Source organism: Capricornis sumatraensis, chromosome X, assembly GCF_032405125.1.
Source record: "Capricornis sumatraensis isolate serow.1 chromosome X, serow.2, whole genome shotgun sequence".
NCBI lineage: Eukaryota > Metazoa > Chordata > Mammalia > Artiodactyla > Bovidae > Capricornis > Capricornis sumatraensis.
The window spans coordinates 146,199,832-146,216,788 of NC_091092.1; the positions used below are offsets into that span (position 1 = coordinate 146,199,832).

The following is a 16,957-nucleotide window of genomic DNA, read 5'->3' on the forward strand; positions in this document are numbered from 1 at the left end:
TTGGCAAAGTAATATCTCTGCTTTTCAGTATGCTGTCTAGGTTGGTCATAACTTTCCTTCCAAGGAGTAAGCGTCTTTTAATTTCATGGCTGCAATCTATAATGATGCCTAAAACTATAAAATGTCTGAATGTAATATTGTGGCTACCGTGAACTCTGAAATAAGATCATATAAATATATATATTTGAACCATGTGATGTAACTTTCTCTCTAGGCTTCAGTTACCAAAGTTTGAACATAAACATTTTTAAACGCACACCTGTGCAAACGGCAGGTGGAACATCACTTTTCATATTTAAGAATTATGTGGGAGTGAAAGAAACGGTTTTCAAAATGGTAAGTTTAACAGTATTTAACATAAAATTGTGAAGAAAGAACATATTGGATGTATCTAAATATTTTTTAGGACTTTGTTCTTTTAGGGTCTGATCATAGGCAGTGCTAAAAATAGTTCCTCTCTTTTCTTTTTTTATTTTACCATTCTTTGGAAATAAATGTTAATTACTGAAAAGAAATAGCGTAAAGAAGCAACGGGAATTAGCAAAAATGCATTTCCTATCTTTTCATTTTCCTGTCTCGAGGAAATAGGAAAGACCTGTAGAGTTAGTCTAATTAATTGGTGTTTCCTTTCAGTGGAGAAATGATGCCTGTGGTTAAATGCACACAGCATTTCCAACTGCAGCTTTCTTTAGATCCCATGGGAGAGTGTACTGAGTGGTAAGGTTTCACATGGAGTTTGTCTGGGAGTTGGTGAAGACAGGGTCCTCGCTCTGACCCCGGAGCACTTGTTGCATGACAGATGGACCAACCTTGTCTGCTGAGAGATGAGCCAAACTGCATACTCTACAGAGTTAAGGTGTTTGCTCCCCTGAAACTCTGCTGGGCGTTCAGGATCACCATGATGCTGGGGAAGATTGAGGGCAGGAGGAGAAGGGGACGACAGAGGATGAGATGGTTGGATGGCATCACCAAGTTGATGGACATGAGCAAACTTCTGGGACATAGTGAAGGACATGGCTCAATACATGGGGTTGCAAAGACTTGGACAGGACAGAGTGACTGAACAACAGCAATTCAAGGTCACAAAATAGAGCTCTTGTCGAAGAAAGCCTGTTGGTTGCTCGTCGTGTGTGACTTTTTGCGACCCCATGGACTGCAGCCCTCCAGGCTCCTCTGTCCATGGGACTCTCCAGGCAACAATGCTGGAGTGGGTTGCCATTCCCTTTTCCCAACCCAGGGATCAAGCCTGCGTCTCTTGCACTTTATGGTCCAAGCTGCCAGGGAAACCCTGTCACATGATATTATCCTAACAATTAATTTCCTCTCCGACACCTCTTCCCTGCTTGGGATACCCTTGACTTCTTTCTCAGGAATCACTTTGGAAACTAAGCCCAACCTTAACTTCTTGCAAAATTCTCATTCCTCTTTCTTGATCTTCTCTCATCCTGCACTTGGAACTCGGTCTCATCATTTTATTGTTTTCTAGTTGATGATTCAGCTTTTTATATATTGTCTCATAATCACCCCCCTTCATTTCACCCCTGTGTATTTTTCTTCTTTGCATTATCCCCCTCCCTCCCTGAGGACAGATATCTGGCCTTACATGTCTTTCATCTTCAAAACAAAATATCATGATGGCACAATAAATTATCTTTCATGACCCCATTTTTCTTTGTACACAGTGGCACGAATTTTGTCTAGATGGCATAGGTCCTCTGAGTAAATTTCACCATCGGGAACAGTTCTCAAACCCACCATCAATCTTATGTATAATTTCTACTAATTTTTAAATATATACCCTTGATGCTATTGTTGACATTTTATGTGGGCATTAATTCATTCCAACAGCAAACATTTATTGTGTTCCAGATCTTTTGACTGCAGTACCATTGGTACCACTGGGGGGAAAAGTGTGGAAAAGTCACTTTGTGTTGTAAGAGAAATACAATATGCGTTTGTCATAATCTGGGAAAAACAAGGTGTCTTCTTCTTTATAAGATTTTTTTTTTTTTTTGGATGAGGACCATTTTTAACGTCTTTATTGAATTTGTTAAAACGTTGCTTGTTTTATATTTTGGCCATGAGGCATGTGGGTCCCTGAGCAAAGATTGAACCCACTACCCCCTGCATTGAAAGGCAAAGTTTTAACCACTGGATCACCAGGGATGTCCCAAGGGGTCTTGATTATCTAAAGCAGAGTATGTTCGAAGATGGAGCAGAAGATGAGCTTACCGCCAGATTGGGGAATGAACCCAGAGTACAGTGAAAGGTCTGTCTAGTCACAGCTATGGTTTTTCCAGTAGTCACATATGGATGTGAGAGTTGGACTATAAGCGCAGCTGAGCGCCAAAGAATTGATGCTTTTTAACTGCGGTGCTGGAGAAGACTCTTGAGAGTCGCTTGGACTGCAAGGAGATCCAACCAGCCCATCCTAAAGGAGATCAGTCCTGGGAATTCATTGGAAGGACTGATGCTGAAGCTGAAAGTCCAGTATTTGCCCACCTGATGTGAAAAACTGACTCATTTGAAAAGACCCTGGGAAAGATGCTGGGAAAGATTGAAGGCAGGAGGAGAAGGGGACAACAGAAGATGAGATGCTGGATGGCATCACTGACTCGATGGATGTGAGTTTGAGTGAACTCTGGGAGTTGGTGATGGACAGGGAGGCCTGGCATGCTGCAGTCCACTGGGTTTCGAAGAGTTGGCCATGCCTGAGCGACTGAACTGACAATGAATGTGAGAGAAAAGACTTTGGGGTTACTTTGGGCTGTTGCTGTGACTGTCCCTAGGTTTTTCAGACGTGGCTCTGCCAACACTGAGTGGCACAGAGGAAGGTGGGTGGGAGGGAATTGGACACTTCTCTTTAGGATCCTTGGGTGGAAGCTCAGCGAGGAATGAGGCATGATTTACAAGGGATAACAGGGCAGCCATGATGGGCGAGAGGATAAACACAAGGGTGACCCCAATGGTGGACTCAGCGTGACCTCAGCTAGGGAGACCCATGCTAAGGGAAGGTGAACACAGAGACAGACACACACGTCATGTGGAGGGGCTGGGAACCACTGATAACTGGGCATTTATTGTAAAGCTAACCTGAAGGCTTGGAGAAGGCAATGTCACCCCACTCCAGTACTCTTGCCTGGAAAATCCCATGGACGGAGGAGCCTGGTAGGCTGCAGTCCATGGGGTCGCTAAGAGTCGGACACAACTGAACGACTTCACTTTCACTTTTCACTTTCATGCATTGGAGAAGGAAATGGCAACTCACTCCAGCGTTCTTGCCTGGAGAATCCCAGGGACGGGGGAGCCTGGTGGGCTGCCATCTCTGGGGTTGCACAGAGTCGGACACGACTGAAGCGACTTAGCAGCAGCAGCAGCAGCAACGCAAAGGCTAGAAAAAAAATGGAAGCTTTCCTTAGAAATGGAGCAGTTCAGAGCTGTTAGTCCCAATTCAGAATCTCACACCTCTGCTCTCATGTGGTTCCCTTTGTTTTAGTGGGAAAGAAGGGAAAAAAAAAAAAAAGACAAGCTGGAAATAAATCTCCCTGACATTGTGCTATTCAGGAAGTCAGATCACCCCCCACGCATCATGGAAGTCTGTATCCGGCTTTCTCTTGCAGTCTCTGAAAATGAAAGGACACACACGCCCTCCCCCACCATCCCTTGGGCCAATAACCTGTCTCAGCTCATCGGAAAAAGTGGGGGGAAAAAAAAACATGCATTTGTTGTAAAGCTCTCTGTAATCTATTGAGGCATCATCAGCTGTCCGTGGTGCTGAATTTATAATGGCGGCGTCCAGTTGACAAGCCTAATCCTTGCTCTTCTCTGAAGGCTCCCTGGGTGCTGCTTTCAAGCTCTCAAGCATCCAGACTGTCATGTATAAAGCACTCTCCAAGTATCTCCCTTAATGATGTTGGGTAAGGAGCCTTGGCGGCCGTCCTCAAATTCAGATCTTGCTTGTGCACTGACGAGGGCTGGGTTTCTACAGATATTCAGATACTTCTCCAGCCATGGGAAGCACGTGATACATGTCAGTGATGTCAAGGAGCAGAGCAGCTGCCTGTGTCTAGAATTAGGATGCTGCTGCTGACGCTGTTTCAGTCTCTCAGTCGTGTCAGACTCTTTGAGACCCCATTGACTGAAGCCCGCCAGGCTCCTCTGTCCATGGGACAAGAATATTGGGGTGTGTTGCTATTTCCTTCTCCAGGGGATCTTTCAGACCCAGGTATCAAACCTGGGTCTCCTGCATTGCAAGCTGGAAATACCATCTGAGCCACCAGGGAAGCCCCCGAAATTAGGGTGATACAAACCTGATGAGGATTTTTCTCCTGGCCCACTTACGGCAAAGGGGAAAGAGAACAAAACCAGAAATGTGTCATTTGGCTTCACCTTCAGTTCATGCCTTCCTCCTTATGCTCTCCTATCAGGCAGCTAATCCTTCACTGCTTTTAGATTTTTTTTCTAGCAGCGTGTTTTACAACAGCACATTTTAGTATGGTTAGAAAGACTTTTAATTTTAAGTTTGAGCTGGTCTTAAAGAAGCATAATTTTCCCTCCCTCCCACCACCGTCATTGACCTAGAACATAAATTCATCCCAAAACACCATGAATACAAACTCTTGGCCTGAAAGGGTCTTGACCACAAACTTAGCTGAAGTTTTGTTGAGTTAATTCATTTAGACTCTTGTGTTAATTTCTGCTGTAACCACCGAAGTGACTCGGTTATATGAATGTATATATACATATATACTTAGGAAAGTCGCTCAGTCGTGTTAATTTCTGCTGTAACCACCGAAGTGACTCGGTTATATGAAGGTGTGTATACATATATACTTAGGAAAGTCGCTCAGTCGTGTCCGATTCTTTGCAACCCCATGGACTATACAGTCCGTGGAATTCCCCAGGTCAGAATATAGGACTGGGTAGCCTTTCCCTTCTCCAGGGGATCTTCCCAACCCAGAGATGGAACCCATGTGTCCCGCATCGCGGGCGGGTTTTTGCCAGCTGACCCACAAGGAAAGCCCATTTATATATACTTATATACACATATATACACACGTGTACAGATGGGCTATCCAGGTGCCACAGTGGTAGAGAATCTGCCTGGCAATGCTGGAGACAGAGGTTCGATCCCTGGGTTGGGAAGATCCCCGGAAGAAGGAACTGGCAGCCACCCTGCTCCACTCTTCTTGCTTAGAAAGTCCCATGGATAGAGGAGCCTGATGGGCTGCAGTCCATGGGGTCACAAAGAATCAGATGTGACTGAGCTTGCAACAAATATGCATAGATATACGGGAATACTCTTTTTCATGTTCTTTTCCATGGTACTTTTATACCACAGGATGCTGAATACATTTCCCTCTGCTATGCAGTTGGTTAGTCGCTCAGTCGTGTCCTACTCTTGGCGATCCCATAGACTGCAGTAATGCAAATGTCATTATCTTCCTTCCTATGGCTGAGTAGTGCTCCATTGTGTGTGTGTGTGTCTGTGTGTGTGTGTATGTGTACACCAAATCTTTATCCGTTCCTCAGTCGACGAACCTTTAGGTTACTTTCATAAATGGCTGTATTACCTTCTTAATGGTCATGAAGACATGTTGCCCTTGGTTCTAAGTGGTTTCTTACAGACAGTAAGATGCAGTCATTTTATCAGGGAAGATAAAACCTGTGTGTCACATGCATGCAATGTAAGGTTTTCTATCAAAGATACTGTCTCTCTGTACAAGCTCTTGGGAAATCTGTATTAAGTAAAAAAAAAAAAAAATACTATAACCATTAAACATTTGGGAAATAGCTGAATTTTCAGTAAAGCCGCCCGTTTAAATAGTTGTGTTTCTAATCTCTTCCATGCACTTCTTTTTAAAGGTTATATACCCTTTTCTTTGTTAATGCTGGTATTGTTTTCCCTCTGTTACCTGTCCTGCTAATCGGGAAGCATCTCAAGAATCTGGACCATCTCCTATTTTAACAAATAGTGTGGTGTCAGGAACCCAGGGTGAAAAAAAAATCACATTATTACATTTCTATTGGTTGATTATTGGTTGATGATTATAGTGGCTTTTTATTGTAGTGGATTCATACATCTTTCATTCCTACCTCGTTATTTTCCATCAGTGGAAGCTAGAAATCTGTTCACTCACGTCAGTTATCTTGTATCAGGCACCCAGGAAATTTTCCTCGATTTTGCATTTCAGTATGATGTTTGGAAAAATTATGATAAATTCTCACGACACTTCTTACTTCTCTAAAGGGCATGTCCTGTGTCGGTCACAAAGAACATCTGTCTAATGGAAGTCATCTTCTCTGAAATGATTAAAGATTGTTTATAGATTCTATTTCTGGATGAGCTCCTGGCTCATTAGATATATTGCCAGGTGATTTTTTTTTTTAACTGCTGGTGCTTCACTTAATTTTTCAGTTTTACTTTCTGTAACATTTATCTTTGAAGCTTGAAATCTGTGAGAATAACGTACTGATATGAATTAGCCATCACTCACCTTCCTTAGGAAGAGCAGTTACTTTTGACATTTGTTAGTATCCTCATAATATTTCCTGGTCTTGATTTTTGTTGGTATTTGTTTATTCAGTGTTTTTCTTTTATAAGTCTTGTCTCTTCAAGACTCAGCACGAGAACTATCTTTTATGGTGGTGCCCTTAGCATGCAGACAGGACAGCCTGTGCTCCTAGAGGCTAAATATATCTGTGTCTTCTGACTTTATTCTTTTTGATGGATTGTTCATTTATTGGCTTGGCGAAAAACGTTCATTTGAGTTTTTCCGTAACATCTTATGGAAGAACTGGAACTAACTCTTTGCCATCCTAACATATTGTTGCTTTCAGATGAAGGAATTGGAACACTAATCAAATCCTTAAGTTCAGTGACATTCAGGCATTAAAATGGAATTTCCCACTGAGAGCAAAACAGTTCTTAGAACTAGACACACCTTGGTTGGCTGTCCCAGTGCACTCTCACAACCTGTATGTGGGCAGGGAGGGGATCAGAGATGAATGCTGTCAAAAAGACATCTTATGTGTCTAGTCCAATTAATTGACTTACACTGTAACATACCAATACATGAACACATGTGTATACATGCATATATATGTCTATATGAATACATATGTGTATATAGTGAGAGTGTGGAGAAGGGAATGGCAACCCACTCCAGTGTTCTTGCCTGGAGAATCCCCTCGACAGAGGAGCCTGGTGGGCTACAGTCCGTGGGGTCACAAACAGTCAGACATGAATGAGCAGGTAACACACACACACACACACACACAGTGAGAGTGAGCATTCTCTGTTGTGTGCGACTCTCAGGCTCCTCTGTCCATGGAATTCTCCAGGCAAGAATACTGGAGTGGGTTGGCATTCCCATATACCCAAGTCACTTTGGTGGTTACAGCAGAAATTAACACATCAGTGTCAATCCAGTAATTGAACTGCACACTAAGACAAGTAAGGAGTCTTATGGATTCTTATGGTGACTATTTCTTCTCAAGCTTCCTCTCTTCTGATAAAAGAGACCCAGGTACCTTGCAGCAACAACCTCCCTTCCTTGTACGTGTATGTAGGTGACTTACAGGGTCATCGTCTGTCAGGAGCTACAAGTGTGAAGACAAGATAAAAACTCAACACTGAACGTGGGGCTGTTGTTAGCAAGACAGAGATGACCTCAGATCCCGTTGGCACAGTGGAATACCTGCTCCATAAACATCTCTCGTTGGCTGTCTCATTGCATAAAATATGTTACCTTCTTCTTTTTAAAAAATTCTCTTGGGCTTTCCATTATATACGACCTACAGCAGACTCCGGGAGATGGTGAAGGACAGGGAAGCGTGGCGTGCTCAAGTCCACAGGGTCGCAAAGAGTTGGACACAACTTAGCAAAGAGTCGGACCCAACTTAGCAAAGGGTCAGACAAGACTTAGCAAAGAATGGGACACAGCTCAGTGAATGAACAGCAATGCTTTTTAACCACAATGGTGGAGGGGAACAGAATCTAGCCAAACGGGGAGAAGGATCATCACTGTAGTGTTAATTTCAGCAAGTGATTTCTGTCTGAGTGTGTTTGCCATGAGTATCCGTCTGTTTCATTTTTTTTATTTTTTGTAAACAGAATGACCATTAGCCATTGATGTAAGGGATAAAAGTAATATCGTGAGATGTGGATCATCCCAGATTCTCCATCTATGGCCCCTGTGAGTGGGCAGGGGTCTGTGCTGCAGGGTAACTGGACTCTGGGGAGCTAGTCTGCATGGTCATGTGCTTGGAGAAATGACCTGCTGAGTCAGTGGACTGTGAAGGAACCCACAATATCACCATGCAAGACCACTCCAGGGAGCTCATTCCAAGTGTCATGTTGCAGTGAAGGTGTGTACAAAGACAAAGCCTTTGTTATAAGCACTTTTGTTTGTGTATGTGTGTGTGTGTATGTGTATGAGTGTGTTTGTGTGTGTGTAGTGTGTGTTTATGTCTTCTCTCAGACTCAAGGTACCAGGGAAACCCAATTATATGAAAAGCAATAGTGTCAACAAGGAAAGAGAAAGAATAGTTGAAGCAGGACAGAAGAGATGAGAAGAAATGGACGTTGGGAAAGGATGGGCATCCCTGAAGGGTATGAGGACCACAAGCTCATGGCAGGCCATCTCCATGAACCAAGGAGCCCAGAACTCCCCAGAGAGCCACATCCACTTAGGGATGGACAGTGAGAACTGTGAGGTTGGTTGTCACATTACACGTCTCCTGAGAACTTGACTTCGGCACAGTTGTAGGCATTTGCTTGCTTCTGGTCTTGACTGGTATTTAAACAGTGAAACAGAATGTGACTGGGGTAGATCCACGTGGGGAAAACCACCAGTGGTTCCGAAGAGGATGTGCAGAAGAGAAAGAAAGAATTATCCACAGTTGGAGATGAAAATCAAAGTTACGGGTGGAGGAAGACAAGAGAAGACTAGCAAATGATAAATGTTTGACAGGACACTGAGCAGCTCAAAAGTGGACCAAGTTCATAAGGGAAGGGAATCACTTATGGCTTGTGGTCCTCATATACCCTTCAGGGATGCCCATCCTTTCCCAACTTCCATTTCTTCTCATCTCTTCTGTCCTGCTTCGACTATTCTTTTTCTTTCCTTGTTGACACTATTGCTTTTCATACAACTGGATTTCCCTGGTACTTTGAGTCTGAGAGAAGACATAAGAACAAAAGACATAAGAACTTGCACCTCTGAGCAGAGCGACTCTGGGCGCAAAGAGTGAACATCACACCAAGTTCAATGCCATGTTAAATCATAGCTACTTGGGGACATCCCTGATGGTCCAGTGGTCAAGAATACGCCTTCTATTGCAATGGCTGTGGGTTCAGTCCATCGTCAGGGAACCAAATTCCCACATTCCTTGTGGAAACTAAACTCTTATGCAACAACTACAGAGCTCAAAGGCTGCAACCAAGACCTTTATTTGCCACTAAGCCAAAGAGGAGAGTGAAAAAGTTGGCTTAAAGCTCAACATTCAGAAAATGAAGATCATGGCATCTGGTCCCATCACTTCATGGGAAATAGATGGGGAAACAGTGGAAACAGTGTCAGACTTTATTTTTGGGGGCTCCAAAATCACAGCAGGTGGTGACTGCACCCATGAAATTAAAAGACGCTTACTCCTTGGAAGGACAGTTATGACCAACCTAGATAGCATATTGAAAAGCAGAGATATTACTTTGCCGACTAAGGTCGGTCTAGTCAAGGCTGTGGTTTTTCCAGTGGTCATGCATGGATGTGAGAGTTGGACTGTGAGGAAGGCTGAGCACCGAAGAATTGATGCTTTTGAACTGTGGTGTTGGAGAGGATTCTTGAGAGTCCCTTGGACTGCAAGGAGATCCAACCAGTCCATTCTGAAGGAGATCAGCCCTGGGATTTCTTTGGAAGGAATGATGCTAAAGCTGAAACTCCAGTACTTTGGCCACCTCATGCGAAGAGCTGACTCATTGGAAAAGACTCTGATGCTGGAAGGGATTGGGGGCAGGAGGAGAAGGGGACGACCGAGGATGAGATGGCTGGATGGCATCACTGACCTGATGGACGTGAATCTGAGTGAACTCTGGGAGTTGGTGATGGACAGGGAGGCCTGGTGTGCTGCGATTCATGGGGTCGCAAAGAGTCGGACATGACTGAGCGACTGAACTGAACCGAAGCCAAGTAAATGGATACTTTTTCTAAAAAATAACATAGATCATTTACTACAACCTCTTATGATCTGTCAGGACACTGAATATTAAACCTGGAATAGGTAGTGTCTTTTTAAAAACTGAGTATTCTAGTTAATAATCCATTTTAAGAATATTATAATGTGTTGAAATCATCTACTCGATTTCCCTGGCGAACATATAATCTAATTAGATGGTGCAAAATATTTTGCTGTGTTTTACTGTTTTGATTTTTTTCTGATGTCAACATTTTCAAATTAGAAATGTAGTTCATCGAAAAGCATTGTTAAAAACAAACAATCTTTCTAAATTCCATATATATGTGTTAGTATACTGTATTGGTGTTTTTCTTTCTGGCTTACTTCACTCTGTATAATCGGCTCCAGTTTCATCCATCTCATCAGAACTGATTCAAATGAATTCTTTTTAACGGCTGAGTAATACTCCATTGTGTACATGTACCAAAGATGGCAATGATGACCCTGTATGCAAGACAGGAAAAAAGACACAGCTGTGTATAACGGACTTTTGGACTCAGAGAGAGAGGGAGAGGGCGGGATGATTTGGGAGAATGGCATTCTATCATGTATACTATCATGTAAGAATTGAATCGCCAGTCTATGTCTGACGCAGGATACAGCATGCTTGGGGCTGGTGCATGGGGATCACCCACAGAGATGTTATGGGGAGGGAGGTGGGAGGGGGTTTCATGTTTGGGAACACATGTAAGAATTAAAGATTTTAAAATTTAATAAAAAAAAAAATAAAAAAAAAAACAAAAAACAAACAATCTCAGTGTCAGGAAGTGCAAGAGAAAATCTTAGGCACAAAATCATTGATGACACATTTTCTGACCTATCTTATGTGACTTGGATGGAGAGATTGTTTTTTTCTTTAAAGGAAAGAGTCGATTCTATTTTTACTGCACCAAAGCAAAGTTTCAGGTTATATGTGGAAATCGGCTGTAAAGAGGAAGCCATTTAGGTCACCATGGAGCATTGAATGCACTTCCCTGTGCTGTAGAGTGAGTTCTCATTAGTCAGCTATTCTGTACATTGCAGTGAATATGTGTCCATTTCCGTCTCCCTGTCCTTCCCATCTGCAAACGTAAAGGAAATCCAAGAAAGGGCAGATATATGTGTACATACCTGATTCACTTTGCTGCTCATCAGAAAGTAACACAACATTGGAAAGCAACTATACTCCAATAAAAAACAAATTTAAAAATTAAAACACAAAGAGGAACACATGTCTAATTTGTCCACCCTCAAACCCCCAAAATACTGGATGATAAAATATGATAAAAGCCATCCCTGGTGGTGCATTGTTTAGAATTCACCACTTTTACCGAGGACACAGGTTCAATCCTCGGTTGGGGAATTAAGACCCTGCAAGATGTGTGATATAGCCAAAAGAAACATTTTTTTAAGTAAAAAGTGATCATTGTGTTGAAGCTGAAACTCCAATCCTATGGCCACCTGATGCAAAGAGCTGGCTCATTTGAAAAGACCCTGATGCTGGGAAAGATTGAGGGCAGGAGGAGAAGGGGACGACAGAGGATGAGATGGTTGGATGGCATCACCGACTCGATGGACATGGGTTTGGGTGGACTCTGGGAGTTGGTGATGGACAGGAACGCCTGCTGTGCTGCAGTCCATGGGTTGGCAAAGAGTTGAGCGACTGAACTGAACTGAGGCATTGTGTGCAATCGAGTTTCTTGTCGTCATCTCTTTTCTAACGTCTCTGTATTTCCTGAAATTTCAAATTGAAATGTAGGCCCCTTGTAATTGGAAGCCATGATGACTGTTTTCCTCTTTGCTGATTGACTCATCTGTTTGTAGTTTTCACCATCTTTCGATTTCTTGCTTCCTTTGCATACCATAGCCTGTCTTCTTGAGTACACCTTTGGCCCCTGTTTCCACATTTGTTCCCACAAATCTACACACACCTCACCTCAAGACGCTGCTTCTGTTTCCTTTTCGTGGTCTGTTTTGAGCTCAGAGTGCGCCCCTCCCTACATGGTGTGAAGATGAGATAATTATACATGTGTTTCCCGGAATGGAATGGCTCCCAAGAGAAAGTCATAACATCCCTTCTGGAAATGGTGGGGAGCATCCTAAGTGCTACGCACTCCAGTATTGTGGCCTGGGGGAATTCCATGCACTGTACACTCCACGGGGTCACCAAGAGTCGGACACGACTGAGCGAGTTTCACGCACTCCCGGGTTTCAGATGCAGTGTGGACGATTGTCTTCCTGTGCAAGACAGAGGTTGGCTCCGTCATCATCCAAACACCTTCCCCAGCTGTGCGCCTCCGTTACCAGTCTGCAGGAAAGCAGAATAAATGTGGCAGCCAGTCTTGCCAAACGAGAACCCTGCTTTGCAACCACAGCCCTTTAGGAGTCTTACCGGACTATTAACTGAAGGCGTATTGATACCTCTTTTGTTTGCTGTTGTTGTTTAGCTGATAAGTGATGTCTGAGTCTTTTGCAACCTCCATGGACTATATAGCCCGCCAGGCTCCTCTGTCTGTGGGATTCTCAAGGCAAGAATACTGGAGTGGGTTGCCATTTCCTTCTCCAGGGGATCTTCCCGACCCAGAGGATCGATCCCACATCTCCTGAATCATGTAGGCAGATTTTTTTTTTTACTGCTGAGCCATTGTGGGAGGCCCGAACTTTATTGACCAGAGACATATCAATACATTTTTAGAAAGTGATAACAGTTAACATCACAGTGTGAAGCTGTAAGAGTCAAAAATTGATCAAGGATTAGGTATACAACTTAGGATTATTGTTCTCATTCATATTTTGCTCCATCAGGTTTTTTTTTCAACCTTGTATGTATTATTAATTCAAGTTTATTATCATAGAAGGTTCAGAAAGAACATAATTCGAAATTTTGAGTGAAGAACAATCTTCCAGTGAATTTGATGCAGATACTTCCTCTGATTGTGCAAGTGACATGTAGACTAGTGTCTCAGAAGATGATAGATAGTTCTTTGGGATGTAGTTCTGATTCAGATAATGTGACGATTAGGCCCAGAGAAAGATAGAAATCCTTACTGTGATGGACTCCGATATGGAAAGTGAAAATAGAGCTCACGGCACTGGAGAAGACTTTACAATTGTGTAGCTATTCAGTGGAATAACCCACAAAGTGATGGTGAAATCACAGAATGAATTGTTTTTGTCCTGTCAAAAGCAAAACAGCTGCCTGTTCATTTCTGCAAAAATCCTCCAGTCAGTAAGAAGTTAAGAAAATCCGGAGAGAGAAGTTATGGGGAGGTAGGCACAAGATGGGGCTGGAGGTGACAGAAATAAATAAAAACCATTAGAAAACCAGAGGATCCATACGCTTCATCGACTTCTCAGATATCTGTGCAGAAGAAATATAAATTCACTGATGATGCCTAAAAATAGGACAGACATAGGGAAGAAACAATAGGAAATATAGGTTCATGTGTAACAGAAACAAGGACCCAAATGAGCAAATTAAATAGAGCCTCCTGCAGCCCTGGAAGCAGCCGTCTTACTCATGGTTCAGTGACCTTGGAAGGACTTCTCAAGTATTTCCATATCTGGTGAGGCACAGTCTGTACCTTTTCTTGACTTGTCCTTCAACAATTCTGTGTCTCAACTAACCCAAAAATTCATCTTACCAAAAGATTTTTGTCTCTAAAATTTTTAGAGCATTTTTCTGGTTTACCTAGTCAGCTTTCACCTAGACCGCATATTAAAAAGCGGAGCCGTCACATTGCTGACAAAGGTACGTCTAGTCAAGGCTGTGGTTTTCCCAGTAGTCATGTACGGATGTGAGAGTTGGACCATAAAGAAGGCTGAGCTCTGAAGAATTGATGCTTTTGAACTGTGGTGTTGGAGGAGACTCTTGAGAGTCCCTTGGACTGCAAGGAGATCCAACCAGTCCATTCTAAAGGAAATCAGTCCTGAACGTTCATGGGAAGGACTGATGCTGAAGCTGAAACTCCAATACTTTGGCCACCTGATGTGAAGAGCTGACTCATTGGAAAAGACACTGATGCTGGGAAAGACTGAAGGCAGGAGGAAAAGGGGACGACAGAGGATGAGATGGTGGGATGGCATCAGTGACTCAATGGACATGAGTTTGAGCAAGCTGCAGGTGTTGGTGATGGACAGGGAGGCCTGGCGTGCTGCAGTCCATGGGGTCACAAAGAGTCAGACCAGACAGAGCAATTGAACAATAACAGCAATATCAGTGTCTTAAGTTTCCAAATAATACTCACAATATAGGATCTTTTACCAATTGATTTTTGCTATGGATTCTCTCTTTCCACTAATGCTTATCATGTGTCTGTTTTGCCCTAAGCATTGTACATGCATTGAAGTAGATAACAGACAAAACTGCCTACCTTATGAAATTTATATTCTGTGCAGGGGATGGAAAATAAACTTTAGAATTAAATATGTTACATATCACTTTGGGTTAGTGATGAGTACTTTGAAAAATAAACGGGGACAAAGTGAGCTTTTCTGTTACGGATTCAACAGGGCCATCACTGAGAAGCGAGAGTGTGAGTAAGCAATTGAAAAAGAGGTTGTGAGTTCCCTGGTGGTCCAGTGGCTAAGAGTGTGCATGCCCAGTGTCGGAGCCCAGATTTGATCCCTGATTAGGGAACAGGATCCCACATGCCTCAGTGAGGATAGAAATATCCCAAGTGCTTCAGCTGAGACCCAGTGGAGCCAAATAAGTGAGTTGAATAAATAGCTTTTAAAAAAAGAAGGAGGTGAGAAAGGAAGCCAGGATGATGTCCCTGAAGGCGGTCCTCCAGTCAAAAGGAGTGAGCAGCCCAAAGACATCAGATGTATTGCCTAAAAAATGCCTGTAAATGCCTCCACCCTGTTGCATTGAGGAACACCCATGAGAAAGAGGGGGATCAAAGTGGAATCAGGCTATGAAGGGTTTGATTTTATTTGTGGAAACAGAAGGAGACCTCTTAGAGAAGTTTAGCAGGAGGATGATAACGGGAGTTGTGTTTTGAGAAAATTGTTTAGCTGCCTTGTTGGGAGTACCCTGGAGAGTCAAGACTAAAAAGCAGGAGACAGCTTAGAAGATGAAGGCCAAAGTCCACGTGGGAAATGATGACTGCGTGTCTATGACGGTGGCGGTGGAGACGGCAAAGAAACATTGTTTCATATATTTTGTTACATCATGCAAAATGCCGGGCTGGATGAAGCACAGGCTGGAATCAAGATTGCCGGGAGAAATATCAATAACCTTAGATCTGCAGATGACACCACCCTTATGGCAGAAAGCAAAGAACTAAAGAGCATTTTGATGAAAGTGAAAGAGGAGAGTGAAGAAGTTGGCTTAAAACTCAGCATTCAGAAAACTAAGATCATGGCATCAGGTCCCATCACTTAATGGGAAGTAGATGGGGAAACAATGGAAAAGGAGACTTTATTTTGGGGGCTCCAAAATTACTGCAGATGGTGACTGCAACCATGAAGTTAAAAGATGATTGCTCCTTGGAAGAAAAGCTATGACCAACCTAGACAACATATTAAAAAGCTGAGATATTACTTTGCCAGCAAAGGTCCATCTAGTTAAAGCTATGGTTTTTCCAGTAGTCATGTATGGATGTGAGAGTTGGACTATAAACTGAGAGTTGGCTGAGCACTGAAGAACTGATGTTTTTGAACTCTTGAGAGTCTCTTGGACAGAAACGAGATCCAACCAGTCCATCCTAAAGGACATCAGTCCTGAATATTTACTGAAAGGACTGATGCGGAAGCTGAAACTCTAATTCTTTGGCCACCTGATGTGAAGAACTGACTCATTTGAAAGGACCCTGATTCTGGGAAAGATTGAAGGTTGGAAGAGAAGGGGACGACAGAGGATGAGATGGTTGCATGGCATCACCGACTCGATGGACATGAGCGTGAGTAAACTCCGGGACTTAGTGAGGGACTGGGGAAGCTTGATATGCTGCAGTCCATGGTGTCGCAGAGAGTTGGACATGACTGAACTGAACTGAGCTGATATTTTGTTACTGTTTACTTGTTTTGGCTGTGTTGGGTCTTTGTGGCGTCACACTCATCATTTGTAGCGGCACGTGGACTCTGAGTTGTGGCTTCTGGGCCTTGGCAGTTCCAGCCTTTCTAGAGTTGCACAGTACAGGCTTAGCTGCTTCATGGCATATGAGGTCTTCCTTCCCCAAACAAGGATTAAACCTGCATCCCTTGTGTTACAAGGCAAAATTTTAACCACTGGAGCACCAGCAAAGTCTCACTGATGGATTTTTTAAAAATGCAAATGATTTGGATGTGGAGCATAAGGGCGGAAAGGTCTCCAGTGTCTGGAGGTGGAGCGTAAGGGCGGAAAGGTCTCCAGTGTCTGGAGGTGGGGTGTAAGGGAAGGAAGGTCTCCAGTGTTTCTGACTCAAGCCCAGGTTGGCCACATAAGAATCTGGAAAAACAGCTGGTGGAGAGAACCTGGAGGATTCCGTGAGGTTTGAAAGTTTGAATGGGAAATGTTTTGGGGATATCACATAATTGGCATTCCATAGATAAACAATGTCAGAGTCTACCACTCAAGGGAAAGAGCTGTGTAAAGAGAAGAACGTTGAGCTAGCGAACATAGGTTGTGTTTACACACACACACACACACACACACACACACACACATTTATACGCATACACACTTTTTTTTTTCCTTTAGCTCCAGCATGCAGCTTGCAGAATCTTACTTTCACGACCAGGGATCGAACCTCAGGGCCCT

General features: G+C 43.2%; 1 protein-coding gene across 5 annotated transcripts in view; it reads left to right on the top strand.

Moving 5' to 3' along the window:
* NLGN4X (neuroligin 4 X-linked) overlaps window positions 1-16,957 on the top strand; it is a 311,861-nt gene that overhangs the window by 97,456 nt on the left and 197,448 nt on the right. Inside the window, exons 3-4 of one of the 5 annotated variants that reach the window (XM_068962333.1) lie at window positions 3,508-3,553; window positions 15,930-15,936. The exons of the other annotated variants lie outside the window; for them this stretch is intronic. Of the exons in view, the coding sequence (XP_068818434.1) occupies window positions 3,508-3,553; window positions 15,930-15,936 (53 nt within the window). The remainder of the gene's footprint in view (window positions 1-3,507; window positions 3,554-15,929; window positions 15,937-16,957) is intronic. 5 annotated transcript variants of the gene reach the window in all.